Below are 17,509 nucleotides of genomic sequence, written 5' to 3' on the forward strand. Positions count from 1 at the left end.
GAGCTCCAGTGTCCAAGAAGATTCCATGGTTCCTAGCAGTTCAGAGCTAGGCAGGATACCAGCCTCTATAGATAGAGTTCAGAGCAGGATCCCACGGATCTGAGCGACGTCCGCAGTGTGTGCGACATTCAGCACTCCGAGTCCAAGTTGAGCGGACAACCTGATGTCCACGCCAAAAGTCCCAGCAGTTCCCCTAGTGGAGTGGGCTGGCCCAGTGCCAGCCAAAGTCGAAGTTAGAAGCGCAAACGCGCTTGCAAACTGAATTGAGTCATGTTCACATTCAGTTCGAAGCCGAGCCGGTTTGTGACGAAATAGTCGTACGGTTATGGAAGGTCTATGAGGAAAGAGTCCGTCTCAGCCTCAAGCGTGATACGACTATGAGAACTGAGGAAAAGAAAATAAATGGAGATATCCGCCGTAGTCTGTCGCGGACAAGTCCGAAGTAATAGAAAAGAGGAAGTGATCATGTGGCACATAAAACATGTCACATGTTGATAACAGCACGTGCCTTGTGGCACGGTTGTTGCGCTGCTCCTCCAACAGTTTGCTGCATCCAACTTTTACGAGTCTGAATCAGATTCAGCTAGCACTCATGACCAGCTACTAGAGAGCCTTGTTGTTGAAGTATCAGAGCTACAAGGAAAAGAGTTTAGGCCTGATTCGAGCTTTAACTTTGCCCCCCTAAAATCGAACTGGCCTCTGGTACGATGAGTTGGTGAAACAACATTCCGAGACACAAGGATCGGTGTGAATACACCCTTGGGACCCCGCCCAGGGGGCCCACAATTCCAATCCAACCTGCATAGTGAGGGTTGGTGGTGGTAGTACACGCGTGGCGCGGTGCCTTGTTTTTTTTTTTTTGTTTTGGTATCTTATTGAATCGAGTGATAATCCACATGTTAGTACTAAGTGGCTTTTTCTTCCTCATCAATTCGCCAGGGGCACACTCCTTGCATTCTTGCAGTACACGAGGCCACCTTTGGGCGCTTAGTATTTAAAGATTCGTTGTATGGGCCATACCAATTAATGAGACTTTGCGGGGGAACTTAGTCCGTCAACACCGCCATTCATGTAGCCAACAGCTGGGCTATTCATTAGCACGACCAATTATGGATTACACATGTTGTGAAATTTTTGCCCTTTGTTCCCTGTCCGGAATACGTAGCTTACACTTCTTCGGAGCTGCACAAGGGGCCTCATGCACCGCACTAGAGTCAAATTTGCGGGTCATGCAATTAATTTATCCAAAGCCCCAGACGCTGGAGGTGTTGACATCGCCTCTACGCATTTTGTAGGGGTATCCCCCGTTTTTCACCGTCCTGGGTATGCTCAAATCATGCCGCGCTCCTTTGTCTGCCTCGTGTTCAGCGATCGGTCGGGTGTCGGGCAGAAGCCCGAATTCATATCATTTTCTCGGACAGGAGCTATGCACCCTTTTATGTTGAAAACTCTCCGTACGCATCGCTACGCATATACCGCATGTGCCAGTCTTGTATTCATTCACCAAAAAAGGGGGTGGAGACACATGGCCAGATGACATGCGTGCACGCACACGTTTCCCTCTTTCCATGTTTGGGCTTCGCGCTTCGTGGTAAAAAAAACCTTTCCAGCTGCTCCTCTCCGCTGCAAACAGCTCCAAGATGCAATCAGAAAAGCCAGAGGTGATATATAAAGTTGCGCAAGTCCCACCACTCACTTTACCCACTTGTTCCCCTTCTGTTGCCATTCGCCCAAACTGCACTTCGCTGTGAAAGGCGTATCCAACGCACATCAGCAGTGTCCTCACTCATTGCGTCGTCTTTTCGCAAATTCACTGTGTGTGGTCAGGGCTCATACTTTTAGCGTCTCGTCAACTTTTTTTCCTAACGCATCGGCAACTTTCGTCACTCAGAAATCCCTCAAAGCCACCGTCACCAAATTGCTCGCATGTTGGAGGGGCTCTCTGACCGCACCGGCCAAGATCCCTCGGTCCCTACACAACCTGAGGCAGGTATTATTCCATGCGGAATTAGCCACCTAAGCTAACTGCCAGATTAACGTATGAAAAAGGGATCGGCGTCCAGAGACAGTGATGACGCGGGCTCCGAGCCTAGCGATTTGGCTGAAGATAACAGCGGTTCCGATAACGATGAGGCTACGAATGCTGAGGTCCGTGCAACTAATTCCCCTTCCGCTATATCCTCCTCCTTGGCTGATCAATTAGTTCAATAGAATCACACCCCAGTTCCCGCAGAGGACCAGCCAAACCCCTTCGGTCTGGGCACCCCGAATACTTACGCAGGTTAGCAGTGGCCGCTTTGACTCGCTCAACACCATCGCTTAGCATCAGCAGGATATCCATATACAGGGGCCAGCAATGGGTTCACACCATACCCAGTCGACCAGACCCCGCCCCCGAGGGCCGGGGAGTGGATCGATGAACATGGAGTGAACGGGCTCCCGGCGCACCCCGTAGACCAAATCCTCGTTGCCAGCGACCAATGTTTCTAGTTTTGTCTACGCTTCATGTTGTTGCAATAAGCATTCAGAGCGCTAACCTTCTTGGTGACCCCTGAGTAGTTGGTGGTGTGCGAGTCCTCCAAGTAACCTGATTGGAGTTCATCGGAGTCAAAAGGATTATACTATGTCGATCCCCCCGTGTGTGTGTGCCGATGACGCGAACCGCTGAGAACGTTGCCAACGTGACTCTGCAAATGGAAATTTGAATACCGCCCGGATGCGAATGGTAACACATCTCTGAGTTTTGCCTTATATAGACGCCACTCGTGGCCACGCTTGCTCGCCTCCATGAGACAATCATATGGCGTAATGCCACAGCCTAATTCTTCCAGTTGAAGATTCAGATCGTCGCTGGCTGTGGAGAAGTCCTTGGGGATGAAAGAACACAATCCCACTGGCATTGAGTGTGAGTATTTGAATTGCGACGATCCCCGCTCCTGGCCGCAAGCGCCGGAGCATACAAAAACACAGAAGAACTGGTAAGTGAGGATTCGTCAAAGGTGTAAGATCTGGGTTTAATGAAATCCGAGGAGAACGAGCGGACGAGCATACAGACACTTTACCCTACTGCCGTGTATTCGAAATTCCTGGTGTTAGCGCGTGGGAAACGGGCTTGTGCATTGGCACACTAACAAGCATCCTGTAGCTTGAAGAGTTAATATCCCGGGTGGGGTTCCAGCTTCGATTCATCAATGAGAATATCAGGAGTCTTTTATGGAGATTTGTCTTAGGTCAGTTCCTCCTGTTCATGCTTCCACACTCAGCATTTTGCTAGATGGGAATCAGATTTATTAACGGCCTGTGCACACATATAATCCAGTCAGGGGCTCGATTCCATTTTCATATGTCAACCGTGATGACTCGAGGGCGGCTCGACTCATGGTACCGGGTTTGTTGCAACAGCAGACGCACACCGACTGACCTAGCCCACTTTGGTGTGGGTGTCGTAAGCCACACCTCAACTTGGCATTGTGGATCATATGATATCATCGGTTCAGTACTGGTGATGGTGAACCGTTCTGCTCTCTGCCCAGGCAGGCCAGCGGTCATTCAGTCTGCGAACAACCAAGGGCCCGCGCCGCTAGCAAGCACGTTGTCCGGTAGTGCATCGAACTGCAGCTCTTTAGCCAAAAAATTTCTACTGGAAGACTCGGCTTCAAATGGAAATGATCCTCGGCGATTAGCCTGACGAAGCATGGCCGACCTTTTCGCTTCCAGCGAATTCATTGGGGGATTTTTTTTTTGTGTCAAAAATCCATTCAACTTATTGCGAATGCTCTTCCGGAACCCCTGCGTGAGGCCATCTACAACTATACTTTGATCGAGTTCCTGGTCATATGGTCTACAGGATTCTTGCATCATGATGTAAGAAGACGAGTTTTTGATTTGTGTGGCGGATAGCGCGCGCGCGACAGCAGTGATATTTTTTCAAGCTTAAAATTGGAAACAGCTGCAGCTGGCTTGAACGTTCATGTTCTTGGCTAGCGCGTCAATTGATGCTCCACCTTGTCCGAATGAATAGCAAAACGAATCGAGTGGCTGTTCACTGGCATAGTATATGTGGGAGGATTCTCAGGGTTTTGATGCTTTGCAAACTTGTTGTGCGTTGCCGTCCATGAACCGGGGATTAGCGTAGTGCAGGCATTCAATCGCCCAAGCCGCACAATTTTGATCAACAGGCTGCTGCGGGGAAGATCACGCAACAGTAACTCATGAGCAGACGGTACCTTAGTAGGGTCAGTGTTCTTTCATGTTTGCCTTTTTCCCCTCGCTTAGCTCTCCTAGTTTGTCAAACGATGGCAAGAAAACTTGCCCGCTCGGTTTGCGATCAATTCCTGTACCAACTTCACAAGTTAGGGGCTTCTAGCTCCCATGCCTCGAGGCCTCACAGAGGCCATGGAGCTAACGACCCAAATCTTGGCACTTTGGGAATGATAAAAAGCATGCGATTGCTATCCGATGCACGTTCATCGCCAATTTGCTATTCAAGATCTCAGCTAACATGCTCAGAAACCCTGAAAGACCCAGGAATACACACCATTTGTTGGAAAACAGGTGACTCGGATCTGACCCAAAGTGGCGGACTAATTGTGCTTGCCTCATGTTGAAGCCGCCCAGCGCGCGCTCGCACATTACACTGTAATGACACCCATGCATAACACACCCACATCGCGTTCCGTCCATCAGCACGACTTCCCAGATTACGCCGGGATGCGAAGAGCAGTGACGAGAGGATCGGGCACACATCTGACAGTCCGACTCCCACGGTCCGCGATTATACTGAAGTGGGTACAGATTAGACCTAACATCCAATCCCACCAAAAAGCGAGATACATACGCTCAGCAATAGGCTGACGAGATACCTACGTAATTCTTGCTGACGACCTCCATCCGCAAGCACAGCACTTACATAATATATACCAGGCCCAAATGAAGGATTTCTATAACCCGCCCTACGGGCTAAAGTGGGGAACATTTGCTTCCATCCCGCCATGAAGGTGAGGAAATTTGAATTCCCTTCGCATGTAGTCACGCTACAAATGAATGCTGATTAGCCCTAAGCGACACAAGCGACACAGTTCAATGCAGATCCCGACCAAGCTTAAGAGGTCAATCACCATCTAAGCTCCAATTTTAGGAAGACACACTCGAAATCATCCCCGAGGTTTTTCCGTTCACATGTCATGGTATCTCATGCTCTCTGCACTGCGACCGTGCGTATGAAATACAAAACCATCCCCTTAGACCCTCAACTCCAATACCATTCGCACCAACAGAAAACCAATCGCCCTACGAATCCGCTAGGTCCGGGTTGGTTTGTTGTTAAATAATAGCTTACAGCGGCCAGTTAAACCACACCCCATTCTCTCCAGAACCCTACTCATCCTTTGAACTCCGGTCAAAACGCGTCAGCACACAAGACGAATCATTTGGCACATGTCCCAGAACGAAGAACGCCATCCCCTCCTTCAGAACCTCGCTGCATGCGACGAAGGCATCAGCGAACAAGAGGTTGAGGTCCTCCCCCATGTTCTTTAAACCATATTCACCTGGCGTTGCTCATGGAACATTTTCAGATCATACCTGGTGAAGGGGGCGCCGTCTCCCGTCACACAGGATCCAATGATCAAGGGCGAAGTATGGAACAGGGAGAAGTGAGCCAAGTAGGACTCCCGTTTATCCCCCCCAACCATGTTTCGTTACTCACTTACGCCGTTATATAATTATTTTGCTCCCCACAGGGAAATGACCCAATGCATGCGAGCCAAACGATCAACTTGCCCAGAAACGACTCTAGTATGACCAGCAGCATTCAGCGAACAACATATCAACTCCCGAGACCCACTGGTTTGAACCATGTGTTTCCGGAACATCCATCTGATCATGTTGGCACTTTCCAGGGCGTGCCAGTAGATCAGAATGGAAACATGCATCGAAATGACTCGTTCTTCAAGGGGTATCCTGTAGATCATGTTTAAGATGCATGTAGTGAGATAATATGCAATAATGCGACTGTACTATACTTCTTGAATCACGGGCGACCCATGCGGAATGACTACGTTAGCCACTTAGGAATATTGCGACTACTAGTGTAGCAAAAGGGAGCGAGCAAGCCACGTGCCGCTGCAGATTGCCCAACTTATTTGATCGAGAAAGGAACTCCTATTCAATGTCTGCACGCTTTTATCTCATTCAACTTTGACATTCAATTCAACCACGACTTTGTGTACTGGTATAACACCATCAAAGGCAGCGTCTATACAGTTGTTCTTACGCTCGAAAGAGCTCGTTCTTGCTCTTGTCAGGCGTGGAGGATGACGTTGGCTAGCGGTAACATGCAAGGAAGCTTTGGTATTTCCCGCCGTCGGCAATAAAGAAACCGTCGGTTTCCCTCACCAGTGTAAGGTGTAGACTAGGTATATAGAGGATGGGGAGACCGAAAAAAAGCGGCAAGATGTTCGCGGGTATCAATGGGTGGAGTTGGAAGAGAGGGTTGGGCGGAGGAGGAGCTTGGGACGTCGGGCCTCCCGTGGGTCACAACTGAATTCTCTGATCTCGACGTCGACGTCGACGACGGCGATATCAAGGGACTTCTTACAGTACTTGGAGGTCACGTCGAGGCCGTCATTCAAATTACCCGAGAGAGACCCACATCACGCCGATCCACAGGATGACGGGGTCTCGACGGCGGAGAACTCTTCGATGGGTACCCGATTCGGGTGCTTTGTCCGCTTATCTGGCATGGATCTCGGGAGCTTAAGGTTGTCTTCCCAGGCCTTCACGAGCGCGTGGGTTGCCGACGGCACGGAGAGTTCCTTGATCCTCCGGTTCCGGTTCCACACGGTGGTGTTAGTACGGGCTACGAGGACCGGGGTAGAGCGCAGTAGTACCTGGCCTCCATCGGGAACAGGGGGGAAGAGATAAAGGGAAAGTACACCATATTAATGGGGGTACCTTAGTTCTCCGCCGGGTTAAGTTATATTATCCCCATCATAGCCCTCGGCTTTTTCTGGCCGCCTCGTCACTCTAAGACCTCTGGATGGATGCATTACACAGGGATAGCCACGCACTCACACAAGTTCGGAGCAGTCCAGCTTCGACTTGTCCAAGTTCTTTGCTGTAAAACCAAGTGGAATGAGTATCCTCCGGAGGTGGGACGAACATGGGATTCATGGCGTATTTCTCTGTTCCGGTGTTGTCTGATCCGAACATACCAAGTAGGCAGAATACTCAGCACTGTGCCCCGAATCAGTAGTGTTGATAATGCCCTTTGGACCCCTCCATGCCAGCTCCTTGAGTCGGAACACTCAGGGCGCCCTGTTGGTTTCGGCTACCTGATTGGGATCTTTGCTACATACCTCCCTGGCAATCACTTTTATGCCGCTACTACACTTAGCTATGTGCTTTTCAAGTGCTACCTGATATCGAAGAAACCTTTTTGTACCAAGGTTTCTTCGTTTCGTTGTGCATTCTGTTCACGATCCGGGGGCAACCTACATAGATCCAGGTAATCCAGTTACAAATTCACTTCACACACTCTCAATCCCTCCTTTTCTCTGGTGATGGGCACAAGAGGTTGACTGTTTCCCAGTGTCTCAAGCCGAGCGTCAGTCGTGGCAGCCATCAATGCTGCGAAAATGTTTTCCTTGCTTAGCAATAGGATGTGACCTTGAGTTAAGTTGGCATCGAGGCACGAGTTCGTTAAGGGAGTGGCTCGCGAGGGTTACTCACGGGTTCTGTGATCTTGGAATTCACACGTTGTCCTCAGGGCTATGTTCGACAAGCACCACTACTAGCAAGGAGAAATTAACCCTACTGCATATACCCTTGTTATGCGACGGCTAATTGGAAAACGTTGTATTTATGAACAATATTATCAATACGTATATTCTGCCAGTGATAAAATATCGGGAGGCAATTGTGTTATCAGCCGGCAGGTGTCTGAACGCGATATCAATCCGATAGTTAGATAATAGGGTCCATCCCGCCGCCAGTGCGGGTAGTCGCAATATGTGCGACTCGGTGCGCCATGTCGGGTTGCTACGTCAACAAATTGGTTATGTCCAATGTCGGATACTTGGATATCCAACGTCAAGGGACTGTGTTTGAATTTGAATATCGACGCAGAAATTATCACTGGTGCCATGTGACTGGCATCAAGTTGGTCAAGGCAGTCACAGACTTGAGCAAACAATGGGCGGTTACTATGATGAGATCGAGATTGAGGATATGACGTGGGACAAAGAGGCAAGGGTTTTCCACTACCCATGTCCGTGCGGCGATCGCTTCGAGATTAGCAAAGTTCAGCTCAAAAACTACGAAGACATCGCCACATGTCCCAGCTGCAGCTTGATCATTCGAGTGATTTACGATCCAGTGAGTGCACTTTTCTTCATCTCACGAGTCCAGTCGAATGGTCTGTCCCCATCAGTTCGATTTCGAAGACGAGGAGTCGTCTGGGGATGACGAAGAGGGGGCCGAGGAATCCGCTGACAGCGAGGACGAGCCTAAGGAGCAGCATGAGACAGCTACTGAGATTGCTCCCCCTGATGGCACCAAAATTGTAGCCTCCGTTGAGGAGAATTTTGGCAATATTCATCTAGAAGATAACCCCCCTGTGGCGAGAGACGACGGAAGCGCACTTGTTGCAGGTGGAGTCATAACAAATCGTTGAGCCTGATAATCCCTCGCTGAAAAATGAAGTAGGAACAAAGTATGGTGGCGGGACGACGACTTTCGGAAATGCTGATCTGCCAAGCATTGAATGAAGACATGAACACTGAGACTCCTTTATTTTATGGGCCCCAGCACATATTACGAATGTGCGCACTGTATGGAACTATAATGATGATACGATATCGATCCCGATTGTTCTATCCGTCACAATCATGCAGCGTCTGGCCCCCTCATGCCCTTTGTTGAAGCGGCACTTTTGCTTCCCCTCACATGCCCAATGATATGGAGCAGTGAGGTCGGTGTCATGCCCTCCATGCGCTTCGCGGCACCCTGTTTGGGTGCATGGACATTCATCAATACACTGGCAGCCATAGATCTGACTTAACCTACAATACTTGTCGGCCTCAGTTTTGTGAGTCTCTCCTGGACTTCGTAGCTAAGCCCCTATACGTCGCTGTAATTAATGTCGGACGGGAGAGTCATTTCCTCATCTTGCATGAAGACTTTAACGTCATGCGCTTGATGCTTGAGATTAAATCGGTATCGACCTAGGGGCAAAAGTTCCATTCTTAACTCCCTTGAGAGGCGATAGGTTTTATTCCAACCTTCAATATCCACTCGATCAAGGATTCGCGGATGATATTGAGCTAGCTCCGGTTTGATTGGAACGAAATCCCGCGTAGGGATAGTCAGGAAACCCAAGAGGTAGTAAGCACTGTGTCAGAGTGAACGCTTCGTAAGCTAGAAGGACCAAAATAAAAAGCACCTTCGCTGAATCCCATCGGCGGCAACCCTGAAACCTGCGGCATTCCATCCCTTGAGATAAGGTTGTAAGTGAAGAGTTCCTATTCTTTTCTTTTCAGACCGCAAACTTGGGGACTCGATGTGTGCTGTTCTAACGAAGTTTTGATTCGTTTCAGGTCATCCATTGATGGGACGTGCCTCGTCCATCTTCTATCAGAGACGATTCCGACAGCTCGACCTACACTTGTTTTGTGTTCAGCAATGGAGCTGAACGATGGAAGGCCAAATCGGTGAGCCTCATGTTTGCATTATCACCTCTGATAGTCATACGATATTCGCTCCTACTGGTAAACATGCGATACGGTTCTCCGGCGCCCCTTGAAATCAGGTCATCGACCATCACTCCCCAAACGCCATCCGCTCGCGTTAGTACAAACTGCTTCTTTGGCGATCGATAAAGCGCAGAAAGTCCCGCATTAGCACCCGCAAGAATGCCTTGGGCGGCGGCCTCTTCGTATCAAGTAGTGCCTGAAAAAAGCATTACAATCAAAACCATATACGTACGAGCCTTGGCATACCATTTATATGACCAGCGAGAAACAATTCAGGTATACGTTTCGTCTCAAGAGTTGCTGCACGGTGATAACGGAGACCCACGAATGAGGCCAAGAAGCTGACCTTTGAGCTCCCGAGCATTGATACAGTTATATTCGACACTGTAACCTGATCGAATCATATTGACATTTTCAAGTCCCCGAATGGTACGCAGCATTTGTTCTTGCTTATCCCCTGGGAGAGTACAGGATATACCGTTCCAACCATACAGTATGTCCGTCTTTTTCGGTGAGCCTGATGACTTTGGACTCTATCGATGGGCAGTATATCGGGCCTAAACATAAAGCTAATCAGAATTAACATTCATGACATTATCCTGTGGGTTTCGGGAAATAGACTAAACCTCATTGGCGGCACGATCAGTAAGATACGAGAACGGTGTAATGTCTGAATCGCCCTTTTGTTCCATTATTTGCGGATGATTCCAATCTATGCTGTCTTTGTCCAAGCGAGGGCGTGTGTCTTCAGTCTGAAATCTCGCTTTTCTCAAAGAAGCGGATATGCCTTCTGGTGGAGACGCCGGGTCATTGATGCGCCCTGGCCAGATGGTAGGCTACAAGGCCAATATGAATCTCGCCGGAAAGGAAGGTGTGGACAAGACCACCGATGAGCACTTAATTTCCTCGCCGGTATCTACACCATCGCAGGAATCAGTGTGAAGCCCCGCACTTCAATCTTCGGTCGCAATCTCACCAAGACGGATACCAGCGACTTGGGCCCAAACCGGTGGTTTGAAGGTATTGGGATTATCCAGGGCGGCATTCCCTATGTCATGGGGAGTAGATGGTTGGTCCCTGAATAAATCGTGTGCGCTGGCTGCCCGGATATCGAGGCTCGGATAATTAAACAAATTTCTTGCATGTGCCTCTTGTACCATTTCCTATCGATTTGGACGCGAAGGCGCTAATATAGAAAACGAGTTGTTATGTAGAGACAGGAAGTACACATTTCCTCTCACCCATACTGAAGGACCTTTGGGGGTCTAAACTGGATTATGAATTGGATCTAAAATGGACAAAATTTGACTCACGTGCGACCCAAGTTTAGAGCGACTTTGGGTCCAGTTTAGATGCTCCAGTTGGGCATTCACAGTACAAGCCTCTAAAGTGCTGTTAGAATTCTTGGTATTATGGTGTTCGCTATGACCAACTCACGTTTGGTGATGTTGAGTCGTGTGGCGTTTAGATTTACACCTATTGCCTTTCTTGGTGGCGTCCGTGCCAAAGTCAGTGCGCATTCATAGCGCCTGACTATAAAAGAACAATTTTTTCACAACCCAACCTTTCCTCAGTTCACGTACAACGGGACTGAGGTGTGTTGGTTATCTCTTGTTCATCGTCCATAAAACGTGTATCTAATATTCGTACACCAGCGACAACATCGCTAGGTGATTACTCTAATATACATTTAGTTCACGTACAACGGGACTGAGCGACAACATTGCTAGTCCGACATTTCGTCTTATAAGTGCATCCAAAGTGGGTTGGGTAAGTCCGTCACCCATATCCTCTATGTTCCTATTATGTAATTAGCCACTCTAATGCCCGTTCCTTCTGATCGCAAGCGACTCATCCATTCTACCATCCAGCATGCCCACCGGCTCCGTGCACGTTACTATCAACAATGCCGAACTCTCAGACTAAAGGGTACCGACTCTGTTAACTCCAGCACATCCTCTGACAACACTAGTAACCCAGATACCAGTTCAACCTCCACATCAACAATGACCAACAGCAGCAGCAGCAGCAGCAGCAGCAGTGACAACGACACTGACACTGGCAATGGTAACACCAGCAACATCTCCCAGCCATCCAACTTGTCATTGGTTGCTGAATGCAACCAAGTGCTGCAGTCCCTACATCGCTCATTCAGGCGGTCCATGTTTCGGGTGCGACTTTTCCTCTCCACTCTCCTTTCCACCCGAGTCCTTTTTCCACATGATTGTCATATCCGTGCATACCCGACCCCGACCCGACTTCCAGACCTCCACCCTCTTCACCTCCGGAGTCATAACCTACCGCTGCCTTTCCGATACTCACCTTCGGTCTTGGCAACACACCCCTCCTCTTACCTCTCCGACCCCTTCTCCGTCCGTTCCGATACTCATCTCGGACCGAACATCGCCCTACTCGCCACCCTTCCTACAACTCCGCTCCCCCCTCACCACACCTCCACCCTCCCGTCATCCCCTACGCTTTCTCCGTCCATTCCGATATCCACCTTCGGACCTGACTACTCTTCCTTACCTGTCCCCTCTCTCCTTCCTCCGTCACTCCTCCGCCACCCTTCCGCCAAGTTACGACCATCCACCGCTGTTCCGTACTTCACACTCGGACACCGTTCGTACCTTACTCCGAGCCTCCGTCATAGTCCATACCTCGGACTTTGACTCCACCTCGGTCTTAGTCCATTGCATTGGTGACCTCATACTACGTAAACACCATTGCCAATATTCCTCGGACTTCCAACCCCGCCTCCGTAACCTCCGTAAGCTCCGCAACCCCCGAGCTTCGCGGACCGCCTCCGGCACTCTCGCCGTTTGTAATGTATTTCTCGCAATTCCCCCTCATCCCTATTTGGACTACTGCTTCCTTCTATTCTAGCCAGTTAGTCATCACCCCCACTTCCCCTCATCCTCCTGCCCCTCTGGGCCTCGCCCACTCTACCTCCTTTCGGATGTATCACAGGTCTTGCCCTATGACCTTCGGTACCGCTCTGCTCCCTCTAACCCTTTGTTCCTGTTCGGACGTCTTCGTTCCGATTCGGTCGCCCTTTGTTTCTCCTTGTGCTTTTGCCCCTTCCTTATATATATATCGGTGCTTGTACATACTCGTCTGGTTTCAGTCCGAAATCGACCTGAAATGCCCCCAAGAGACTTCCTGCTCACCTACTGTGAAATTAAGGACCAAATGGACAAACAGCAATGGCACAGCGCTCCGCTTGAGTCGCTGAGGCCAAGGTCCCTCCACGCTAAGTCTCCGATTCCACTCCGGAGTCGTCCGTTTCCGCCCATCTCTAACAATGATGTCCTGAAATGCAGCCAGTTAGCGCTTATTCTTTTGTGCTATAAAGAAGATGACCCCCCCCGCTTCCATCAAAATCTACATGTCTCACATCACACATTCAACATCCTCGTCTCCCTCATCCAGGCCCACCCATGTTTCCAAAGCAGCTCCAGGAATGACCAGTGGCCTGTTGATTGCCAGCTTGCAATTGCTCTCTATCGGTTCGGCCATTTCAGCAATGCAGCGTCTGTTGATGCCATTGCACAGTGGGCAGGCTGCAGTGCAGGCATGGTTGTCAAGGCCACACGTTGTGTTATCATGGCCTTTTTGCCACTGCATAACCAGGCCATTCGATGGCCAAATGCAGCTGAGAAGCGGGAGGCATCGGACTGGGTGGAGAGTGTGTCTTGTCACGCATGGAGGCCGGGTTTTTGTATGGTGGATGGTACTCTTCTCCCTCTCGCATCCAAGCCAGGACATTTTGGGGAGCAGTTTTTTGACCGGAAGTCCAACTATTCTCTCAGTCTTACAGTATGTGGATTACTATCAATTTTTTTTATATATGTGGAACACCGGTATTAATATCCTTTTAGCTTGTAACATTACCAAACCTATGCATCATCGACTATGTGCTTGGCCCCCCTGTCATATCCGTACAATCCCGACCTCCACTCTGGGCTCCCAGAACTCCGAAACCAACTCCAGAGCCCTACTTCCCTTCCGTCACCTTCTCCTTGCCGACTCCCAAGAGGTTATCCCACCTCCGGCTCCAACACCATCTTCGGTCCGACTCTGGAACATTCCAGGTCCAACCCCAACCTCGACACCTTCCAGATGAGTACGCAACACCTATGCTCCCGACTCCGGACCTCTGCTCCGGAATCCTGTTTGTGTCTCTGTCTCCGGAACCTCCGGTCTTAGCTCCGACCTCAGACTTTGACCCCACCTCCGCTTATACCCATTGTATTGGTTAGCTCATTCCATTTAATTACGTTTGCCAATATTCCGGAGTTTAACTTCCGAGTTTGGACTTTCTGGACTTACCTTGGACCTTGCAACTATTGCATTGTCCCATTCAGTTCCGCTATACTCCCTCATTCCTATTTGGGCTGCTGCTTCCTTTCTATTCAGTCAGCTGGCCATTCCCCACTCCCATCCTCCCTCCTTCCTCCTTGGGCCTTGGCCCTTCACTCCTCCTTTGGGAAACACCATTGAGTCAAACCCTTGACCCTCGGTGTTGCCCCTCCTTTCAGCTCCCTTTGTCTCCTTTCGGAGTACCCTTGCTCCTTTTGATTCCGGACCCCTCCTTATATACAATGTACATAGTAACTTGTAACCTCAGTCTGAAATCGACCTGAATTCCCCCAAGAGACTTTCCCTCTGCTAGATCTGAAATTAGGGACCCCCAGGACAACCAGCAATGGCACAGTGCTCCACCTGAGTCGCTGAGGCCGAGGTCCTTCCATGCTAAGTCTCCGATTCCACTCTGGAGTCGTCCGAATCTGCCTGGTTCTAACACCCCCTGTGTCATATCCATTCCCAGCCATCGACTTCTGGTCCCTCCGATCCCTCCGGTCTACCTCCGCTCCTTCTTTACTAACCTCGGAGCTCCTGTATTCCGCAATCCTCTCGGTACCCCTCGATGGTCACCACCCCCTCCTTTCAATTTATTACCTACGCCTCCCTAAGTACGGAGCCCCAAAGACTTCCAGACAGCTCCGACGTCCGCTAGCACACTCCCGCCTCCGCTGGGCAATACACTCGCCTGCCCTGCAGAGCCCACCTTCGGGCCTATCCCTCCTTTCCATTTCTGGGTTATCACCCACCTTTCCGTTAACCCCGCGACCCGACTCGTCGGTAATATTCAGTTGGCTAATGTTTATCCCCGTTAGCTCTGCTCCGTTCGGCTCCACCATTTGCGGACCCGTCTTCGCTGTAACCATATATATATCCAACTTGTACATAGGTTACACTTCAGTAATAAAATCAACTAGAGTTACCCCCCTTCAGTTCTGGTTGCCAGTTAGTAAGTTAGGGCATGGACGTGTTACTAGGCACAGCGCTCTTGGCATAAGTTGCTGAGGCCGAAGCCCTCCACCATGGAGACTTTCCTTTGTCTCGAACCTGGTCTCTGACACCCTGGCAGTATGCACGACTCAACGGCATTCAAGGAATCCCGTGCATTCAAAGAATCTGACCAGCTTTTCCGCAATGGTGAATGGTTGTGGGCCGACTCTGCATATGCACTCTCCCCATGGTGTATGGTGCCTTACAAGCGGCCACAATCACTTGCAGCATCAAACTGCCAATTCAACTATCATTTATCTACGGTGAGTTATTTCCAAGACCTCTCATGATTATTTATGATTTAAATGTCCTTTTTTACAGGTGTGCATAAGGTCAGAACATGCTGTGGGGTACCTCAAAGGTCGCTTCCAGTCACTTCGTGGACTCCGTCAACAGATCAATTCAGAGCGTGATTATGTACTTTTGCTTGCATGGGTCCGCACATGTTTGATCATCCACTCTTTTGCAGCATGTGTTGAAGATGAGGAGTATGAAAGTGATTTCTGGGAATGGGTTGAGGAGGGCAGGAGTGGTGAAGATGATAGCGAGGATGATGAACCAGTTGCAGGTTTCACCTGGGGTGGAGCAGGGTCATCACTGCCCCGAGAATTGGAAGGGCACCAGAAGCGCTGTCTTGTACAGGCAGCTCTTTTTGATGCTCTCTACTAAAATTTTCATATTCAAATATTTGTACTACATGTGTATGAGTATGAAGATGAATTTTTTGTGGTTTTTTCACACTGAGCATAAAGAAATCTAAAAATTGAGACTCCCAAAATCAAATGTGGGATCATGCTGTTGTTGTGGCTGTTGCTGCAGCTGTTGCTGCTGCTGTGGCTGTGACTGGACCTGCGCAAGTTGTAACTGAAGCCTGAGCGACTCAATTTCAAATTTATGGTGCATCTTTTCTCTCTTGAGCTCAAACCGTGCCATCTGCTGTACATGATGGTATTCAGCCTCTTGTTGAGCTTGAACCTGATCAACCCGTGCTGCCTCATGGAAATCGGCAATAAAATCTTTGTGGCCCTTTGACCCTGATGTGCGTGAAGCCATGAGCGTCAAGTCAACCTTGGACTTGAGTGTGGCAGGCCCTGGGGTTGACCTTGCCAGTGTATGAGATGAAGACACACTTGAGTCTTCTGCATTAATCCCTGGCTTGACATCAGGGAGCTGCGAGTCTGGAAGGGAGAGTGGAAAACCAGTGGGCGACTCCATGCGAAAAAGGGTGGTGTCCGTATTAAGAAGTCCCATGTCAACCTGAGGTGGTGGTTCGGCCCAAGAAATTGGTGAGTTGACATGGGAAAGCAGTGCATTTACGATGGCTGGTGGTGAAGGTGGACGGGAGGTATTGGTCTCAATGGGTGCAGCAACTTGCTCTGGAGGCACAAAGACGGCTTGTTCAAAATCACTTACCATCTTCCCAGTGCCGCTTGTTGAGTTTGTTACCATCTGGAATGCGTATTTTGGATGCTCTGACCACCATCCATGCAGTGTGTTCCACCATGGGAAAGATGCATGAATCATCTCTTCAAAAATGAGAAAATAAGCAGTGTACCAAGTAATTGACATGTACGCTACCTAGCTGGTTTCTGTGCATTTCATTCTTATCCTCATCCTCATCTTTGAGGCCCTCACCGGTCTGCTGTAGCATTTTGCGATATCTGGTGTATGTCTTCTGTAAACTACAATTGGGAGAATACTAGATGAGCTACAGTGACCTCAGCAACTAATAAACTTACTAAGTGATCCGACCTAAGACAGGTTGCATAGCGCTCAGGTTCCATTAAATAAGCGCCACGATCCGGTTCCCCTTCGACATCAAAGACAGCCTTTGCTATCTCACGGTAATATTCAACTTTGGGTTTGCTACCAACAACCTAGGTGATAGTGAGTGGTGAGAGTTGAAAGGCATCATATTAGATGCTCACCTTTTTCCGTGACTCCTTCCTTGCATCCTTGACAGAATCACTGAACATTTTCAGTCGAACATCAAGGTGGTTTGTGAGATATTCAATTGGGCGCTCTGTCCAGCGTTCATTGGTGTCCCATTGAACCTTTGGAGTGTGAGGCTCAGACTTAATTTCAGCCTTGACGGCAACCATGGGTGGGGTGGCACTGGCAGACTCGTTGTCTGTTGTTGTACGTGAGCAGCACCCTGATCGTAGCTGAGGGACCAAACCCTCAGGGTTTTTTTCGTTTGGCTGGCATGGTTTGGGAAGCGAGATGGTGGTGACGGTGATGGGGTGGGGTGATGAGGGGTGAGTGAAAATGCGCAAAGGGACAGGTGACCTAAAGCAGAGAACTGTACAGCAAGATTTGCGGACTTATGTATAAGGCCGAATTTAGACTGACTTTAGAAAATCGACTTTAGGCCAGTTGGGGGACTTGAGCCCCAAGTCAAA

At 49.4% G+C, this 17,509-nt stretch overlaps 7 protein-coding genes across 7 annotated transcripts; 3 read left to right on the forward strand and 4 right to left on the reverse strand.

The window, feature by feature from the left end:
• Positions 1-2,040: 2,040 nt before the first annotated feature.
• EI90DRAFT_3020772 (uncharacterized protein) lies at positions 2,041-2,490 on the forward strand (the record flags this gene model as incomplete). The annotated part of the gene is made up of 3 exons (XM_039057544.1): positions 2,041-2,148; positions 2,212-2,281; positions 2,324-2,490. 3 exons carry the CDS (start codon positions 2,041-2,043, stop codon positions 2,488-2,490), a joined length of 345 nt encoding a protein of 114 aa, XP_038910043.1.
• A 3,324-nt stretch (positions 2,491-5,814) lies between these two features.
• Positions 5,815-6,087, reverse strand: EI90DRAFT_3082115 (uncharacterized protein; the record flags this gene model as incomplete). The annotated part of the gene is made up of 1 exon (XM_039061983.1): positions 5,815-6,087. A coding segment is annotated over one exon (175 nt), but the record flags the coding sequence as incomplete, so codon positions are not given.
• A 772-nt stretch (positions 6,088-6,859) lies between these two features.
• EI90DRAFT_2677705 (uncharacterized protein) lies at positions 6,860-7,631 on the forward strand. Its single transcript, XM_039053451.1, has one exon. It carries the CDS (start codon positions 7,044-7,046, stop codon positions 7,509-7,511), a length of 468 nt encoding a protein of 155 aa, XP_038910045.1. The 5' UTR covers positions 6,860-7,043; the 3' UTR covers positions 7,512-7,631.
• A 527-nt stretch (positions 7,632-8,158) lies between these two features.
• Positions 8,159-8,919, forward strand: EI90DRAFT_3082119 (uncharacterized protein). The gene has a single exon (XM_039061984.1). The coding sequence runs from the start codon at positions 8,194-8,196 to the stop codon at positions 8,464-8,466; it is 273 nt and encodes a 90-aa protein (XP_038910046.1). The 5' UTR covers positions 8,159-8,193; the 3' UTR covers positions 8,467-8,919.
• Positions 8,508-9,748, reverse strand: EI90DRAFT_3082123 (uncharacterized protein; the record flags this gene model as incomplete). The annotated part of the gene is made up of 8 exons (XM_039061985.1): positions 8,508-8,652; positions 8,709-9,006; positions 9,067-9,112; positions 9,149-9,224; positions 9,282-9,391; positions 9,443-9,492; positions 9,549-9,658; positions 9,694-9,748. 7 exons carry the CDS (start codon positions 9,746-9,748, stop codon positions 8,887-8,889), a joined length of 567 nt encoding a protein of 188 aa, XP_038910047.1. The 3' UTR covers positions 8,508-8,652; positions 8,709-8,886.
• EI90DRAFT_3082132 (uncharacterized protein) lies at positions 9,477-10,253 on the reverse strand (the record flags this gene model as incomplete). Its single annotated transcript, XM_039061986.1, has 2 exons — positions 9,477-9,566; positions 9,619-10,253. A coding segment is annotated over one exon (162 nt), but the record flags the coding sequence as incomplete, so codon positions are not given.
• Positions 10,254-15,863: 5,610 nt separating this feature from the next.
• EI90DRAFT_3132586 (uncharacterized protein) lies at positions 15,864-17,209 on the reverse strand (the record flags this gene model as incomplete). Its single annotated transcript, XM_039064485.1, has 4 exons — positions 15,864-16,633; positions 16,686-16,782; positions 16,847-16,984; positions 17,036-17,209. The coding sequence occupies 4 exons, from the start codon at positions 17,207-17,209 to the stop codon at positions 15,864-15,866; spliced, it is 1,179 nt and encodes a 392-aa protein (XP_038910049.1).
• Positions 17,210-17,509: the final 300 nt, after the last annotated feature.

The sequence above is a fragment of the Cantharellus anzutake genome, assembly GCF_015039405.1.
Source record: "Cantharellus anzutake strain C23 chromosome Unknown EI90scaffold_90, whole genome shotgun sequence".
Taxonomy (NCBI): domain Eukaryota; kingdom Fungi; phylum Basidiomycota; class Agaricomycetes; order Cantharellales; family Hydnaceae; genus Cantharellus; species Cantharellus anzutake.

Bases quoted from the DNA above. Each gene is read 5' to 3' on its own strand.
- EI90DRAFT_2677705 (XM_039053451.1), top strand. From the start codon at position 7,044: ATGCATTACACAGGGATAGCCACGCACTCACACAAGTTCGGAGCAGTC.
- EI90DRAFT_3082119 (XM_039061984.1), top strand. From the start codon at position 8,194: ATGGGCGGTTACTATGATGAGATCGAGATTGAGGATATGACGTGGGAC.